At 42.0% G+C, this 14,366-nt stretch overlaps 1 protein-coding gene across 1 annotated transcript in view; it reads right to left on the reverse strand.

Annotated features, from left to right (window-relative positions):
* HECW2 (HECT, C2 and WW domain containing E3 ubiquitin protein ligase 2) overlaps window positions 1–14,366 on the reverse strand; it is a 232,228-nt gene that overhangs the window by 111,283 nt on the left and 106,579 nt on the right. The window contains exons 6-9 of the mRNA XM_023216573.1: window positions 12,027–12,169; window positions 9,905–10,005; window positions 8,120–9,472; window positions 6,849–6,944 (exon numbers count right to left, since the gene is read on the reverse strand). Coding sequence (XP_023072341.1) covers window positions 6,849–6,944; window positions 8,120–9,472; window positions 9,905–10,005; window positions 12,027–12,169 — 1,693 coding nt within the window. The remainder of the gene's footprint in view (window positions 1–6,848; window positions 6,945–8,119; window positions 9,473–9,904; window positions 10,006–12,026; window positions 12,170–14,366) is intronic.

Below are 14,366 nucleotides of genomic sequence, written 5' to 3' on the forward strand. Positions count from 1 at the left end.
GTCTTTATATGGGGCCTGGTTTGTTTTTGGTATAAGAAAGCATATGAAAACTCATTTCATAGCATCAAAGTTTCTTTCAGATAGACAATGCTAAAATGAGATAGGCAGTTAGAAGACTGGGGACTTAACATTTACTTCCTTGTCTTGCTACATTGTCAAATAGGTTATATAATCAGGGTGCAGTGAAAATGAGAGCAAAGTTTTTTGGGGGGGTGTCTGTCTGTGTCTGTTTTCCACTGAACTGGGAGATAGAAAGCCTGATATCTGGCTGTGGCTTGTCACACTTTCACTACAAGATCTTAAAAAAAGTCACTTCACCTCTATGAATCACAGTTTTGAAAAATTAGAGGACAGAATCAACTGCAAAGGTCCCTTCCAGTTCTAGTATTCTATGAATCTATAAAATGATACCCATTTCCCTATATTAGGTTCAGCAAGAACTTAGCAACATTTTATGTCTAGGCTAGCCTTAAGGGCCAGGAGCTTTGAGTCCCCAAGGGACAGGGCTCCACAAACATCTGTCAATCCTATTTTAGCCATGACAGCTCCAATGTTATTGTTGTGTATACTGGTGTTCCACATAATATTTCATTTGCATAAATAACTTCATGACAATAATAAGGTTTGAAAACGATTACCTAGAGAAGTGTTTCTCAAGGCAGGTGGGACTCTGACAACATGTGCCAGAATCACTTAGAGGATCAATAAAAATGCAGATTTCTATGATGTGCCCCAGGTCTTCAGAATCGGACTATCCGAAGCTACGGCTCAGTTATCTACATTTTTAACAACCTTCTCAGCTTATTCCTAGACACACTAAAATTTGAGCAGCACTGACATAAATGAATAATAACTTAAAACGGTAGCTAATTTGCTGGACAAACCCATGAAGCAAATGCTAGATTTCTCAGAGACCATGAAATGGAGGCTCACTAGAAACTTAACCTCAGTGGCTGGGCACGGTGGCTCATACCTGTAATCCCGGCACTTTGGGAAGTCAAGGCGTGTGGATCACCGAGGGCAGGAGTTTGAGACCAGACTGGCCAACATGGTGAAACCCTGTCTCTACTAAAAATACAAAATTCAGCTGGGGGTGGTGGTGCATGCCTATAATCCCAGCTACTCAGGAGGCTAAGACAGGAGAATCGCTCGAACCCAGGAGGTAGAGGCTACAGTGAGCTGAGATCATGCCATTGCACTCTAGCCTGGGTAACAGAGTTGGAGTCCATCTCAAAAACAAACAAACAACAAACAAACAAACAAACAAAATCTAAACCTCAGCCTAAAATCCAGGAGCAAGTGGACTCTTAGACACTCTAAGACTTAAATATAAATAGGCCCTTTTAAGTGGCTGGACACTAAGGGAAAGTCGGAGAATTAGGAAGTGGGTAAAACTACTCCAAGGCTGCTGTCACTGCACTGGTCTCCTCTGCAGGGAACAGAGGCAGGTAGAAGAGGTAAGGTCGTTAGAGTTTTCAGTTTTTAAAATCAACACATGCGGGAAGGGGGTAGGATTGTTCCTATGATCCCTCGGCTCATCTCATCAGCCTTTTCCACTCCCTTCAAACCAGACCTCGGTCTCCACTGCACCACTCAGCTCATGATCAGATGAGCTGTGAATACATCTCAGTGGATGCTGCTATTGGGAAGTCAACAACTAAACGGCATGAATTATAACATATTAGAGGTGGGGAGGGGGTGGGCTATGGGCAGGGTTTTGAATTGGCTATCATTGGATTTAGTAAAATCAAGCACCTGAATGTTGTGAAGTAAATGTATAAATCCACTATAAAAAACTGCAATAACCACAGGTATCATCACCAAAATGACGAGATGATTAAGTTATAATGAACTAAAGGTACTTTCAAGGAAAATTATAAGCTTTGTGATAAATGACAGATGACAGTGTTTAAAAGATTATTTTTTTCTTATTTGAACACTCAAGGAAGTAAAATTCCATTTGTATAAAGTATAAAAGTAGGCTAAACTTATCTATGACTTTAGGAATCAGAACGGTAGGCCCATTTCCCCATATAGAGTGGCGGACAGTGATTGAAACGGGGTACAAAGGGGACTTCTAGAATGCTGATGGTGTGGGCTGCCATGTGTGTTTGGTAGAAAGAATTCAGCAGGCCGTATGTGCTCTTTTCTGCTATTTTATCTGAACAAAAAGTTTTTTAAAAAATCAAGCAGTTGCATATTCAGCACTTTAATCTTCAATTTTTAATAAGGTATCTTTTTAGATTGAAAGTATCCATTTTTTTTCTCAAAACAAAGTTGTAAGCTTAGAGAATAAGAGCCCCTAACCCTAAACATAGTAGAAACTCTAAGTTTAGATTAATTACACTTTTCAGATTCACTGCATGGTCTTAAGCCTTCATTTAAAAAAACACTTTAATAATGAAAGTGTACAACCACACAAAAATGATAAACGTTCCCCTATAGTTGTCCAGAACTACCCATTTGAACCCCTCACGTAAGTAATAGACTAGTCCTAACAACATGCAACATCTTGGATCCTATCAGAGTCCACTAACCCAGACTGTTCATCCTGATTCTAGTCCTATTCCTACAAAATCATCCTATCAGAGTCCACTAACCCAGACTGTTCATCCTGATTCTAGTCCTATTCCTACAAAATCTACCATTTTGGGGGAAAAACATTTATACAACAATTCCATATTGTCTCCAATGCAGCAATGGGTTAAGTCACAATTACACTGGAATCAGTAAGAGAAAAAGAAAATAGTTTTTCAGAGGGGCTGGGCTGGTGATTCTTTTTTCACTCATCTTAATGCTAAAAAGACCAACATTTGTCATGCCAATAATATTCTAGAGGGCTTCAGCCCTGAACTACCTCTAGCTGCCAGGACCATCAGTAACATCAGAATGAGAAGATACAGCAAATTCTTAAGGCATTCTGTGCATAACTGAGTCCAAGCTACTTCCCTGGGAGGCTCTCAACAGTGTCATGCTGCCTCCAAGGCCTGGAACTTTCTTATTTTTTACGAATCATTAGAATATCTCTCAACCAGAGCTGGAGTTACACAAGCCACAAGGCCACAGTGCACTCTGTGTGGCCTAAGGCAAGAGTAAGATTTTGAGAACCAATTGGCAGATCACCGTCACTGCTGATCAGTCTTAGTACTAAGTCCAAGATCTGTTTCCCTTCTTGAGATGAGAGAAATAAGAATGGAAAAAGAAGACAGCAAACAAGTAAATCCCTGAAAATATGACGAAAAGGAGCTAAAATAACAAGAACAACAATAATAATGATAAAGAAAAAGAAAAAAAAGAATCAAGCCCAGGCACAGTGGCTCACGCCTATAATCCCAGCACTTTGGGAGGCCAAGGTGGGAGGATTGCTTGAGGCCAGGAGTTCAAGGCCAGCCCTGGCAACATAGTGAGACCCCTCTCTCTACAAAAAATAAAAACATAAAAAAACCAGTCAGGCATGATCGTGCTCGCCTACAGTCCCAGCTACTCAGGAGGCCCAGGCAGGAGCTTCACTTGAGCCCATGAGTTTGAGGGGCCGCAGTGCACCATGACCATGCCACTGTGCTCTAGCCTGGGTGACAGAGCAAAAAAAAAGAATCAAGAATGGCGGCCACCAAAGCTCAAACTACACTGCTTCAGTAGCTTGTCCCTAGGGTAGAAAGAAAGTGACCTGCACAGAGAGGAAAGGTGCTGCTGGGTCTAATACAGATGCTGAATACAACACATCTATCTGGACCACAACGTGTTGGCTCAAACCACTGCAGCCACTTCCCTACTAGGTGAGAGGCCTCCTTGAGGAGGGCCTCTTTGCATAACTCTATCCCAGTGGAAGAGAAAGCTGAGCACTTTTTGAGTCTTCTGGTGGGTCTGACCTCAAAGCACTGCAATATATTGAAGTTTCAGAGAAACCCCCAAATCCTTTGATGTGAGGCATTGGTGGTGCCCAATAAATAACATATCACCATGTAAGCCACCCTTTGCCTCAAACCAGACCTTCAGGATTTACATTCATCTACCCACACAATAGGCCCTTCCCTTCCAATCTCAGATCAGAATACCTGTTAGAGGAGAGGGAATATCTGAGACTTTGTCTCAACTTTTACTTGCATGAAATCTTAAACAAGTAACTTTATTTATCTGGGCTTCAGTTTCTGCAACTATAAAATAAAAGAATCAGATTAGCTGACTTCTATGCAACAACCTATAAATTACAGACAAGACCTGCTTCACCTACCTCGCAAAGTTATTGAAAGAACAAAAAATAAAGGAAAGCATGCAAAAGCGTGCTTTGTAAAGTGTAAATCACCGTAAAAATGAAGTCATAATAACTGACAGTGTTAAAAATCACAACTGTCAGCCTTAAAATTCAGCCAGGTCATTTAAGAGATGGGCCAGTCTGCACGATCCAGCAGACACCCCTAGCTGAGCCTCAGAAGCCACAAGACACCACAAAGTGTAGATGCCGCAGCTGTAAGTCAGATGTATGGCCAGAGGTGGTAGCAGAGTTGTCCAGTTAGAAAAGGAGGGCAGGGACCTAGCTGAGGTGAGGACAGACAAGTAGTGAGGACAGACAAGTAGCAAGGGCAGCCAAGCGATTACCACTGTCACAAGGACGAGACACACATGGGAATGGTTGACAGAGCTAAACAGCAGTCAGGTATGCTTAGACCACAATCCACAACCTAGCCATGAGAAGACACATCCCCAAATGTGCAAGTTGCTCTGTCCTATAGCACGAGTGTATGAGTGTATGAGTGTGTGTGTGTGTGTGTGTGTGTATAACTAATATTTTTAGAGGGAGGCATCTTTACTTCTGAGTTTTTAAAATATAAAAATTCTGTTTATATTTTACAAAAAAAAAATGTTATTTACCAAGCATTAAATAAATGTGCACAGAGAAGTGTTTCTTAGAGGGCACACTGTCGAATTTTGGGTGGGACACTTCTTAGTTGTATCAGACTGTCTCACCATTGCAGGATGTTTGATACACTGGCCTCCACCCACTAAATGCCAGTAGCACCCTTCAACCACTGTCACACTGAAAGGCCACCCACCCTGCCTCAACTCAAAACATCGCCTAGTGGGTGGCACCCCCTGCCACCACTGAAAACCTCTGAATAAGAGGGAACACTTCTTAAGAATTTTCCTCCTGTTTGTCAGTCACTGATTAAATACGATGAGTCATTAAGTTGCCTTTACTTTTGCAAATACATCAACTCATTAAAAGAAGCTGACAATTGCAAAAAAAAATTTCCCAAGATGTATCTACAGGTGTAATGCAAACACCAGTATTTAAACAATACATTGAGATATCACAAACAGTGGTCATAATTTCAGCAGGAAAGTATCTGTCTTTATTAAATACAATCAGGAGACCAAACTTATATACAGCAAAAATTACGGCAATTGGATGTGGCTAGGAAGACGTGATTTATCAATGCACTTCTGCAATGCTCCTGTCCAACATTCTGAAACTCTAAATGACTATTAATCTGTATATACATAAAAATAAAGCTCTCTCAGAACTCTCCCCTAGTGCTCCGAATTTGTTTTGCTCCAATTATACCTAAATATCTTCCAGGAACATTTTACTTTTTTGACTCATCTTTTCTCTAAGGGTTTACCAAATGTTTTATCAATAAGGAAGTTTTCTGTGGCCCTCTCGGGTCCCTGGGCCCCTCTACCTGCCTAAGATGACATAAGGTTAATTAATCTCTCAGTCCATTTTATTTTAAACTGCTTAAAATATGTTTCCTATGAGTCACAGCCCTTAGTTATCCAAATAAACAAACAAGGGAAAGATCTGTGCCCAAAAGAATTTCAAAAGGATTAAGCTGATATTTTGATAAATTCTCCACAGTACCATTCAGCCCTTTTGTCGGTACTTGCCAGACTAACCACTCAGAATTGTAACCCTTTAAATTTGTCCCCTCTCTTCTTTATGTCCCGCCATTTTTAAAACACAGAGGAACCAAGGCATCAGCCTCTTGTCGCCATCACATATAAGATGGGTAAGTGGAGGGGGTGAGCAAGAAGGAAAGGGGTAAGGCAAGAGGGTGTACCTTCCAGTGTTTTTTTTTTTTTTCCAAAGTAATGTTTATAAGGCTTTATCAATATTCATCAAAATGCATTGCTCTCATAGAGCTACATCTCTTTAAAGAACTGTTGAAATTTACATACGAGTTTACATTTCATCTGGATTATGATTGGCTGAGGGTATCACTCATACCTTTAACACAGGTTATGTAACTATATCCCAGCATCCCTAATCCTCTACCATCTCTCCTTTAAGTGCTAAGTGTTTTCTGAAAGTGAAATAAATGAAATGTCTTTCAAATCCCCAGGTAACTGTCATGTCCCAAATAAGTAGTAGACTAATTTCTGAAATTAACAATACTTCCCTGCATATCCCTAAGGAAAAAAATCAGAACCTTGTGCTTAATGATTTTTAATGCTGTAAGTGAACAGAAAGGCAGTATATTATATAGAGTGAGGTTTTTCCAATTTGTCTATTAGCTGATAGAACATTCATGCTGTGGTTAGGTGTAATATTAAAAAAATTCTGTTATGCACCCAATTTTCCAAAATATCTGGATCTACCTCCATTATTATAGTGTTTACCCCATGGGCAGCACAGGGTTTACAGCTGCCCTTTCTTTCAGCAGAATGGTGCCAGAGAAGAGTCATTGGCTTAGCACGTCCCAGACTACACCTGCTATGCTAAGTGGCAGCCCCCAGATTCCTTCCGCTTGAAGACCACGTATCCATCTTTTAAGACTCATGGGAATGGGTCTGCCTGTCACCTTTCACCCTTTCATTAAGGTGGGCCCTTTTAACTAACAGGTCCTCACTTGGTGGGAGAGCCTCGTCCACCCTCTGGTACCGGCTAACATCCTGGCGCACTGAAGGTAGTGATCGCAGTGGCTGGTGGCCGTTGGCTTGAGAACCTAGGATTAAAGGTAGAAAGTTACCAGATATTGTTTTCTCTTTCAGTATCAAAACAGACTCTCTATAAAAACCTAACATAAATTCCAAGGCTAGTTTCTTTTCTCTGTTTAGTCTCATTTCCCATATGAGGACCTAGAAACAAAAGAAGAGAATAGGAGGTGAATGCTTAGAAGCGGGATTCCTGAAGAACTGTCCTCTGCATGTATCCCTCCCCTCCTGCAGCTTCCGTTTCCTCATCCCTCACCCACAATGGCCTCTGTCCTGGCCATGCACTAATGCTTCAGGGTCACATGGTGGCTACGATATAATGAAGGAAACAAAATAAAAAAAAAAAAAGAGGAGGAAGAAAAGAAGGGATCATGTAGGTAGAAAAATAAATTACAGAATAAGAAAATCATTCCTAGTTTTGAGTTATGCCAGTCAGACATATGAAATTGCTCTTTGATTTTTAATGCATCCTTATAGGGCATTTTAAAGGAATCATTCTAGAGAGCCGCATTCACTGAGAGTAATACAAATTCCAGGTGTAAATTTGTATCCTTGGATACAAAAACAGCTTATTCTCCAAGTCAGAATGCATCACCTAACTTAGTAGACATTACTAAATTGTAGAAGACAAAAATATTACCTTTGATGCATAGCATATATTAATGTTCCACTGTGAAATTTTAGAAAGGAGTGACTAGGTGTTTCTCATAACCTTTGCAGATTACACTAAGGCTGAAGCTGCCAGCCTGTGTGGTTGTGTATCTACAGACCCGGAATCCAAAAGAGACCCATTATTTAAGTGTGGAGACTACTGTTTAACAGGCCTGTTACTTCAGCAGCAGAAGAGCCATTTTTTAAAAGAGCACTGAATTTGAACTCAAGCCCATCTGGACGCAAATCATGCTGCCTTCTTCCTAGCTATGTGATTAAGTCCCTCGGTCTCCCCACTCTGAAACAGGAGGCCTAATCTAGAGGAAGGGTTTCAGCTGCCCACACATTTGTTACCTGTTTCCTTCTCTTCCTGGCCCTGTTTTCAATCGTGCCTCTCTTCCCCTGCTGAGCCTCAAGGTGAGGAATTCAGGTAATATGAAACCTGCGGCCTTGTTTAGATTGAGGGGAAAACTACAGAACTTCTCTTTGCACAGCTACGCTCGAGCCAAAAGCCACAGTGGTGTCCATATCCTACCTCCAGTAGCGCCCTCCTCCTGGGCAGTTGCCCCTTCACAGGTGCCTTGGGCCTCCCCAGCACTGCCCTCTTCTTGGGGAGGGCTCTCGGCAGCAGCTGCAGCTCCCTCCAGGCTTCCCCTCCGCTGCCAGACCTCCCCCAGCTCCTCCTGGTCAGGTGCAGTGGCCAATTCTGCCCCTGGCCCTTCCTCCTCCCCACTGGGCACCTGTACCACAGGTAAAGAACCAGCAGTGCACACGGAATCCTGCGACCCTTCGGCAGGGCCGCTGCTGGTGGGCTCTGCTGCACAGGCTCCGTCTTCCTCCTCCTGAGAAGAAAAGGCTGGGGTTTCAGGAAACCGTGCACTCTCAAGAGAGGAGCACCGCGTCTCCACAGAGGACAGCTGCGTGGTCACACTCTCATTGCAGGAGCTGTCAGCGCATTCCAGGTCACTCTCTCCCTCGGGCCTGGTGCTGGCTTCGCTCACACTCTCTGTCCTGGCAGGATCACTGGGTTCTGTTTCAGAGGACACCTGGGAAGGCTCGGAGCCCTGATCGAGAGACTCGGTCTCACTGACGGCTCTTCGGCTTCCTCCTGATGCATCAGAAGTCCCCGTGTCTGCCCCACTTGTGGGCTGATCTACCTCTTGAGAGCCACACAATTCAGCACTGGCCTGGTCAGCACTGGGTTGAGACTCTGGGCCGCCTTCACCTTCCTCTGGGGCTGGGCCTGCAGGTGAGGAGCTTTCTGCAAGCTCTGGAAGATTTTCTGGCTTATCCTCCAAGGAAGCAGCTTCGTGTGTGGAGGCTTCCTCATTCTCAACAGGGTTGTCCTCCAGCTTTGTCTGAGATGTCAGGCTTCCATCATCAGCTCTGGATGCCCTGCTAAACATGATCAGGCCTCCCTCCTCCTCCAAGGAAGATGGGTAACCCAGGTCTTGCTGGAACTCGTGATCTTCTTCATCTGAGTCAATATGAAGCATGGCATTGAGTCTTGTGTCGGTGGGAAAACTACTCCTCAGTTTCGGAGAGGCACCCATGGACCTCTCAGAGCAGGTCGCTGTCCCTGGCCTGGAGTGGCCGTTGTGTTCGATAGCATCTAAGTAATCATTGAGTGAATCCTGACGTCCTCTGGGAGGTGAGGTCCTTGAAGAAGTGGAGGTTAATTCCTCGGTGTCTATTTCCAGCGTGGAGCTAGTCCTGAATGAATGTTTGGGGGCCCCATCGGCAGCACTGTCCTCAGAAACTGGCCCATTAGAGCACAACTGGCTGTCGTGATGGCTCCCTGGCATGTCCTCGTCATCGGAAGGGCTACCTAAGTCTCCATTCACAGAATTGACTCCAAGTATTGTGCCAACAGCTTCTGGAGAGGCATCTGAATGAGAAAACAGCATTTCTAAAAATTAACTAGAAATAACAAATGAACGTTTTATGACCTACTTGCTTTGCCACCATTAAGTTCAAAGAAATCAGTCATTCCACTGAGGGCTTTCTACTGACTTGCTAAGATTCACCACTCACTACTAAACGAGGAGACTGCTAGTCAGTTTGGCACAGGAGCTAAATATGTTAGTATGGCTGAAAACTCTACAGCCCAGTTTCAAAATGTAGGCATCAATCTAAGAGACATTTTTGGGCAAACAGCCTTTCCTACTTGCTGAGAAAATTTCAGCAGGTAATTGACAGCTATTTTACTTTCAAAACAGAACATGAATTCAATTCTGTTCAGAAGCAAACTGACAACTGAGTTAGGTTTAACAAGTTTTTCCTATAGCAATGTATTCATACAGATATATTGATATCTCACCTTCATGAACAGAAGATGTAACCTCCACTTTAAACTGGAGGTACCCACTCACGTGGTCAGCTGGAAGCCTTCTGCCAAGGTTGTAGCTGAGCATCTGATCACTGTAAGAAGAGAAATGCTTCTTTCATCCTGACTACACTGGAGTCAGCCTTCGCCTTCTTTCCACAGGCCACCCCCCAAATCTCTCCTATCTGTCTTAAAACTTTCAGACTCACAAGAACATTAAAGTCTCCAAGCACATTATAGTCCAATGTAATATTATTCATTCACACAAATGGAACATTTATAAACCCAGGGATAAAAGGAAATGTTGCCCTAAGAAAAATTATTATTAAGAGCATAAGATATCACACACTATGTGAATATTTTTACAGACACTGATTCACTCTCTCACTTTTAAGGGGTGACCAGGAAAAGGACATTTTGAAGGTCATAATGGAGTTGTGAAAGGCCTCAAGTTTTACGGGTTTTTCGACTTGGGTGTAAAAGGGGAGAGGGCCTGTTTCCTCAGCATTTAGCACAACAGGAAGCTGGTTCTAAAAGGACACTCGCAGCTAAGGATTATCACCCAACACGGCACGTAGGGCACTGTGTGATACCCTGAAGAACAGGAGCTGGGAGTTAGGGGGAAGAAGCACAAGAACACAAGAAGGAAAGGGCCCTTCATACTCAAGACAGCAGCCCTGGCTGTGTGATGGGGAGAGGGCCACTAAGCTCTCCTTCCTCGCCTGTAGAGTAAGAAGGCTGGAGCTGCTGGCCCTCCCTACTGGGGAACCTGGCCTATCACTGCTTCTCAGGGTGCCTTGTAAGCAGTGCTGATGGGATGGTTGGCAAAGTCAGATGTGCCACTATGGTGGGGTCATATCCCAGATCTGGAAGCAGGTTCAGTTTTTGCCTCTCCTGGGCCGCGGGCTCGAGGCTGCCTGCATCCTCAAGGATGGAGTTGTCCACCTGTTTCAAGTCTGACTCTGTATCAAAGTCAAATGCAGTCATTTCATTTTCTTGCACACAAGCAACAATCTTATTCTGAATTAAATGACTTATTCTTTTTTTTTTTTTTGAGACGGAGTCTTGCTCTGTTGCCGAGGTTGCCCAGGCTGGAGTGTAGTGGTGCGATGTTGGCTCACTGCAACCTCCGCCTCCGGGTTCAAGCAATTCTCCCAGCTTCAGCCTCCCAAGTAGCTGGGATTATAGGCGCCTGCCACCATACCCAGCTAATTTTTTTGTATTGTTGTAGAGACGGGGTTTCGCCATTTTGGCCAGGCTGGTCTTGACCTCCTGACCTCAGGTGATCTGCCCACCTCGGCTGACCAAAGTGCTGGGATTACAGGCATGAGCCGCCGTGCCCGCCAACCTATTCTTAACTAAGGAAAATCATCAAAAGGATAGTGCCAAATCACTCCACCTCTGCCCTCTAATGGCTATTTCAGAAGGAAGATACAATGTTTCTTTTATCTACTATTTGCTCCACTGTACAGTTTAGAGCCTCTAGTCACTGATGCATTATTAATTTGCATAACTTGTTTTTGGTCTTCTCTATCTCCTCAGTATGACTTACTACTTTACTCACAACTTACAAAAAGCTCACAAAAAGAAAAGACATTAATTACACATTAACTAAATTTTAAGAGTATGTCAATGAATAAATTTTAATTGCTTGAATGAATGTATATATCTAGGAGTTTTATTATAACACTTCCTCAAGTCTAGGTCTTGTTTTAAATGGTTCCAAACAAGATTGTTTCTGTTTTTCAAGAGTAACAAGTTCTCTGGATGGAATTAATTGGGATAAGATAGGCATCAACCTGACCTTAGAATTCTGCCCTAGGGAGAAGGTTTTATAAAAAATTCCAATATACTGAGAAACAATCAAACACTATGAGATTTGACACTGAAATGTTAATGGTGGGTACCTCTTGAAAAAGATAAAGATGCAAAAAACGTACATAATTAAACTACTTTTTGTCAAGTATATTTTAGTAAGTTGTAAGGACATTTTTATTTTTAAAATTGTGTTACTACTTCTTACCAGTCTGAAAAGTCCTAGGAGTACCAAGTTTCATTTCATTTTTTCCTATACGAACTAATCTCAACAAGATCCCCAAAGGTAAGGGCTGATTACCCGATAGCTTGTCGCTCCAGCAGCCTCTGGACTGGAATGGTTAGTTTCCCCAGAAAACGCTTGATGATGGGACGGCTTTTGGCAAATTTGTCTTTAATTTCAATTTCTAAGACATCAGTAAGAAGTGCAAAAAAGGAATATTTCTGAAAACACAAACAGATAACATGCTGGTTTAAAAGAAAGACAAATATGATACTGTATCATTTTATTTGTACAGGAAATGGTATCTCTTAAATTCTAACAACATAGAGTTCCACATAGCTAGAAATAGCTGCAGCTACTGTCAATCCTTTATTCACACAGAAGCATTAGCATTCACCATGACTAAAAAGTAGCAGTCAAGGATCTGTATGACAAAAGAAGCCCTCTCAGTCAATCATGCAGCCCTTCCTAGTTTCACAGTCTTAGGAGATGTTATCAAATATTAAGTTATGCACAATGCAATTTTAGTACTCTCTACATTTATTGTATCTCAATTCTTTGATATTTAATATCTTGTTATAGAATGGTTTAGAATTAACTAGTATATTTGATTGACAATTTGAATTCCTAATCTCATGAAATTCTGAAGTTGCAAAACATAGTTTAAAATACTCCTCCACTTAGTGGTTAAAATAGGAACATCTGCAGAATACTGTGGTTTCCCTGATAAATGTTAAAACAATGTTTAAATGGAATTTTTCCTTAAGTTTAAAAGGCACACAGGGTTCTTTCTTTCTTCTGGGACAGAAAAATAAAAGTATGAAGTTAAGACAGGTTTTGCTGTTTTCATTTTAAGAATGCCACTGGGGAAATTTGGATTGGACATTAACAAGATATAAAATAAATATGAAGAGCTTTACTCACTTACAGAGACTTTTACATATATTATCTTCACTTTTTTTTTTTTTTTGAGACGGAGTCTCGCTCTGTCTTCCGGGCTGGAGTGCAGTGGCCGGATCTCAGCTCACTGCAAGCTCCGCCTCCCGGGTTCCCGCCATTCTCCTGCCTCAGCCTACCGAGTAGCTGGGACTACAGGTGCCCGCCATCTCGCCCGGCTAGTTTTTTGTATTTTTTAGTAGAGACGGGGTTTCACCGTGTTAACCAGGATGGTCTCGATCTCCTGACCTCGTGATCCACCCATCTCGGCCTCCCAAAGTGCTGGGATTACAGGCTTGAGCCACCGCGCCCGGCCTATCTTCACTTTATCTTTACAATGATATAATTTTCTTTTTAAAGATGAGAATCTCAGTATAAGTAAATGATGGTGCCAGGAATCTAACCTAAATTATTTCACTGCTTCCCTGAGAGTATCCATCAACTACAGTGATGTGAATAGTGTTAGCCAACTTTTCACTTAGGTGCCTCTAGGTTTATCTAGTCATAACAATTAAGGTTTTCCAAAGGACCATGCAATTTGGCAGTCTGCTTAATGGAAAAAAGTACTTGCTTAGAATAAAAAAGCCGACTTTAAGCCCCACTTCTGTCTCTGAATACCTAGTCCCATAAACACTTTAAGCTTCAATTTGTTAATCACCAAAATGAAGACATAATAATCTCATCCTTCGTGCCTCCCTTTCAGGCTTGCACTGGTGACATGGTCAAAAACTTTGCAAATACAAAATGTTAGGAAAATAGTTACTGCTTGTTTCATTATCATATCTATTATGTGCCTTCTGGAATCACATTGAGATATATTTTTATTTCTTCTAGGCTTTGAAATGCATTAGACTAAGTGGTATGCCCTTAATAGTTTTTTACCATGATAGATCATTAGTAGTTTCTTAAACCAAGCATAAGAATACAAGCAATATTCAATATCCAAAACCATAGGAACTGCCCAGGAGAAATACCTTGCTGTGTTGGCAACTCTCAAATAACCGTATCTTTTCTCCCATTGGTTTTAGATCCCCTGAATACCTCTCTCCAATTAAATATTTTTACAACATTATTAGAACATATTGTTGTCATTAAATATTGAGGGTATGATCTAATTAACTGTGTAACTCCTGTGCCAGCCCAGAAACATTCTCACACTAGTTATGTAAAACATACCTCAGATCTCTGAGAAATGGAGGGAGAGCTCAAGCTTTGCTCACTAGATAAGAAGTGTCTGTTTGTTCATTCTCTGACTTTCCATAGTTCAAATGAGAAAACCCTTTGCTTGATTTCACTGATATGGTGCACTAAGATGACTGGTAGCATACTGTAGCTGTGAGGAAGTCTAAAATACCATCAACACAATCTGGCTTCACGCAGGATGATGACTCCTTGAATGGCTCATCTAATTAATGAAAATCTAGAAATTCATAAAACATTTGCCAAAGCCCGTAGAGAGAGAAATTCCTTTAATTTGTGCTA

Source organism: Piliocolobus tephrosceles, chromosome 11 (genome assembly GCF_002776525.5).
Source record: "Piliocolobus tephrosceles isolate RC106 chromosome 11, ASM277652v3, whole genome shotgun sequence".
NCBI classification, from domain to species: Eukaryota; Metazoa; Chordata; class Mammalia; order Primates; family Cercopithecidae; genus Piliocolobus; species Piliocolobus tephrosceles.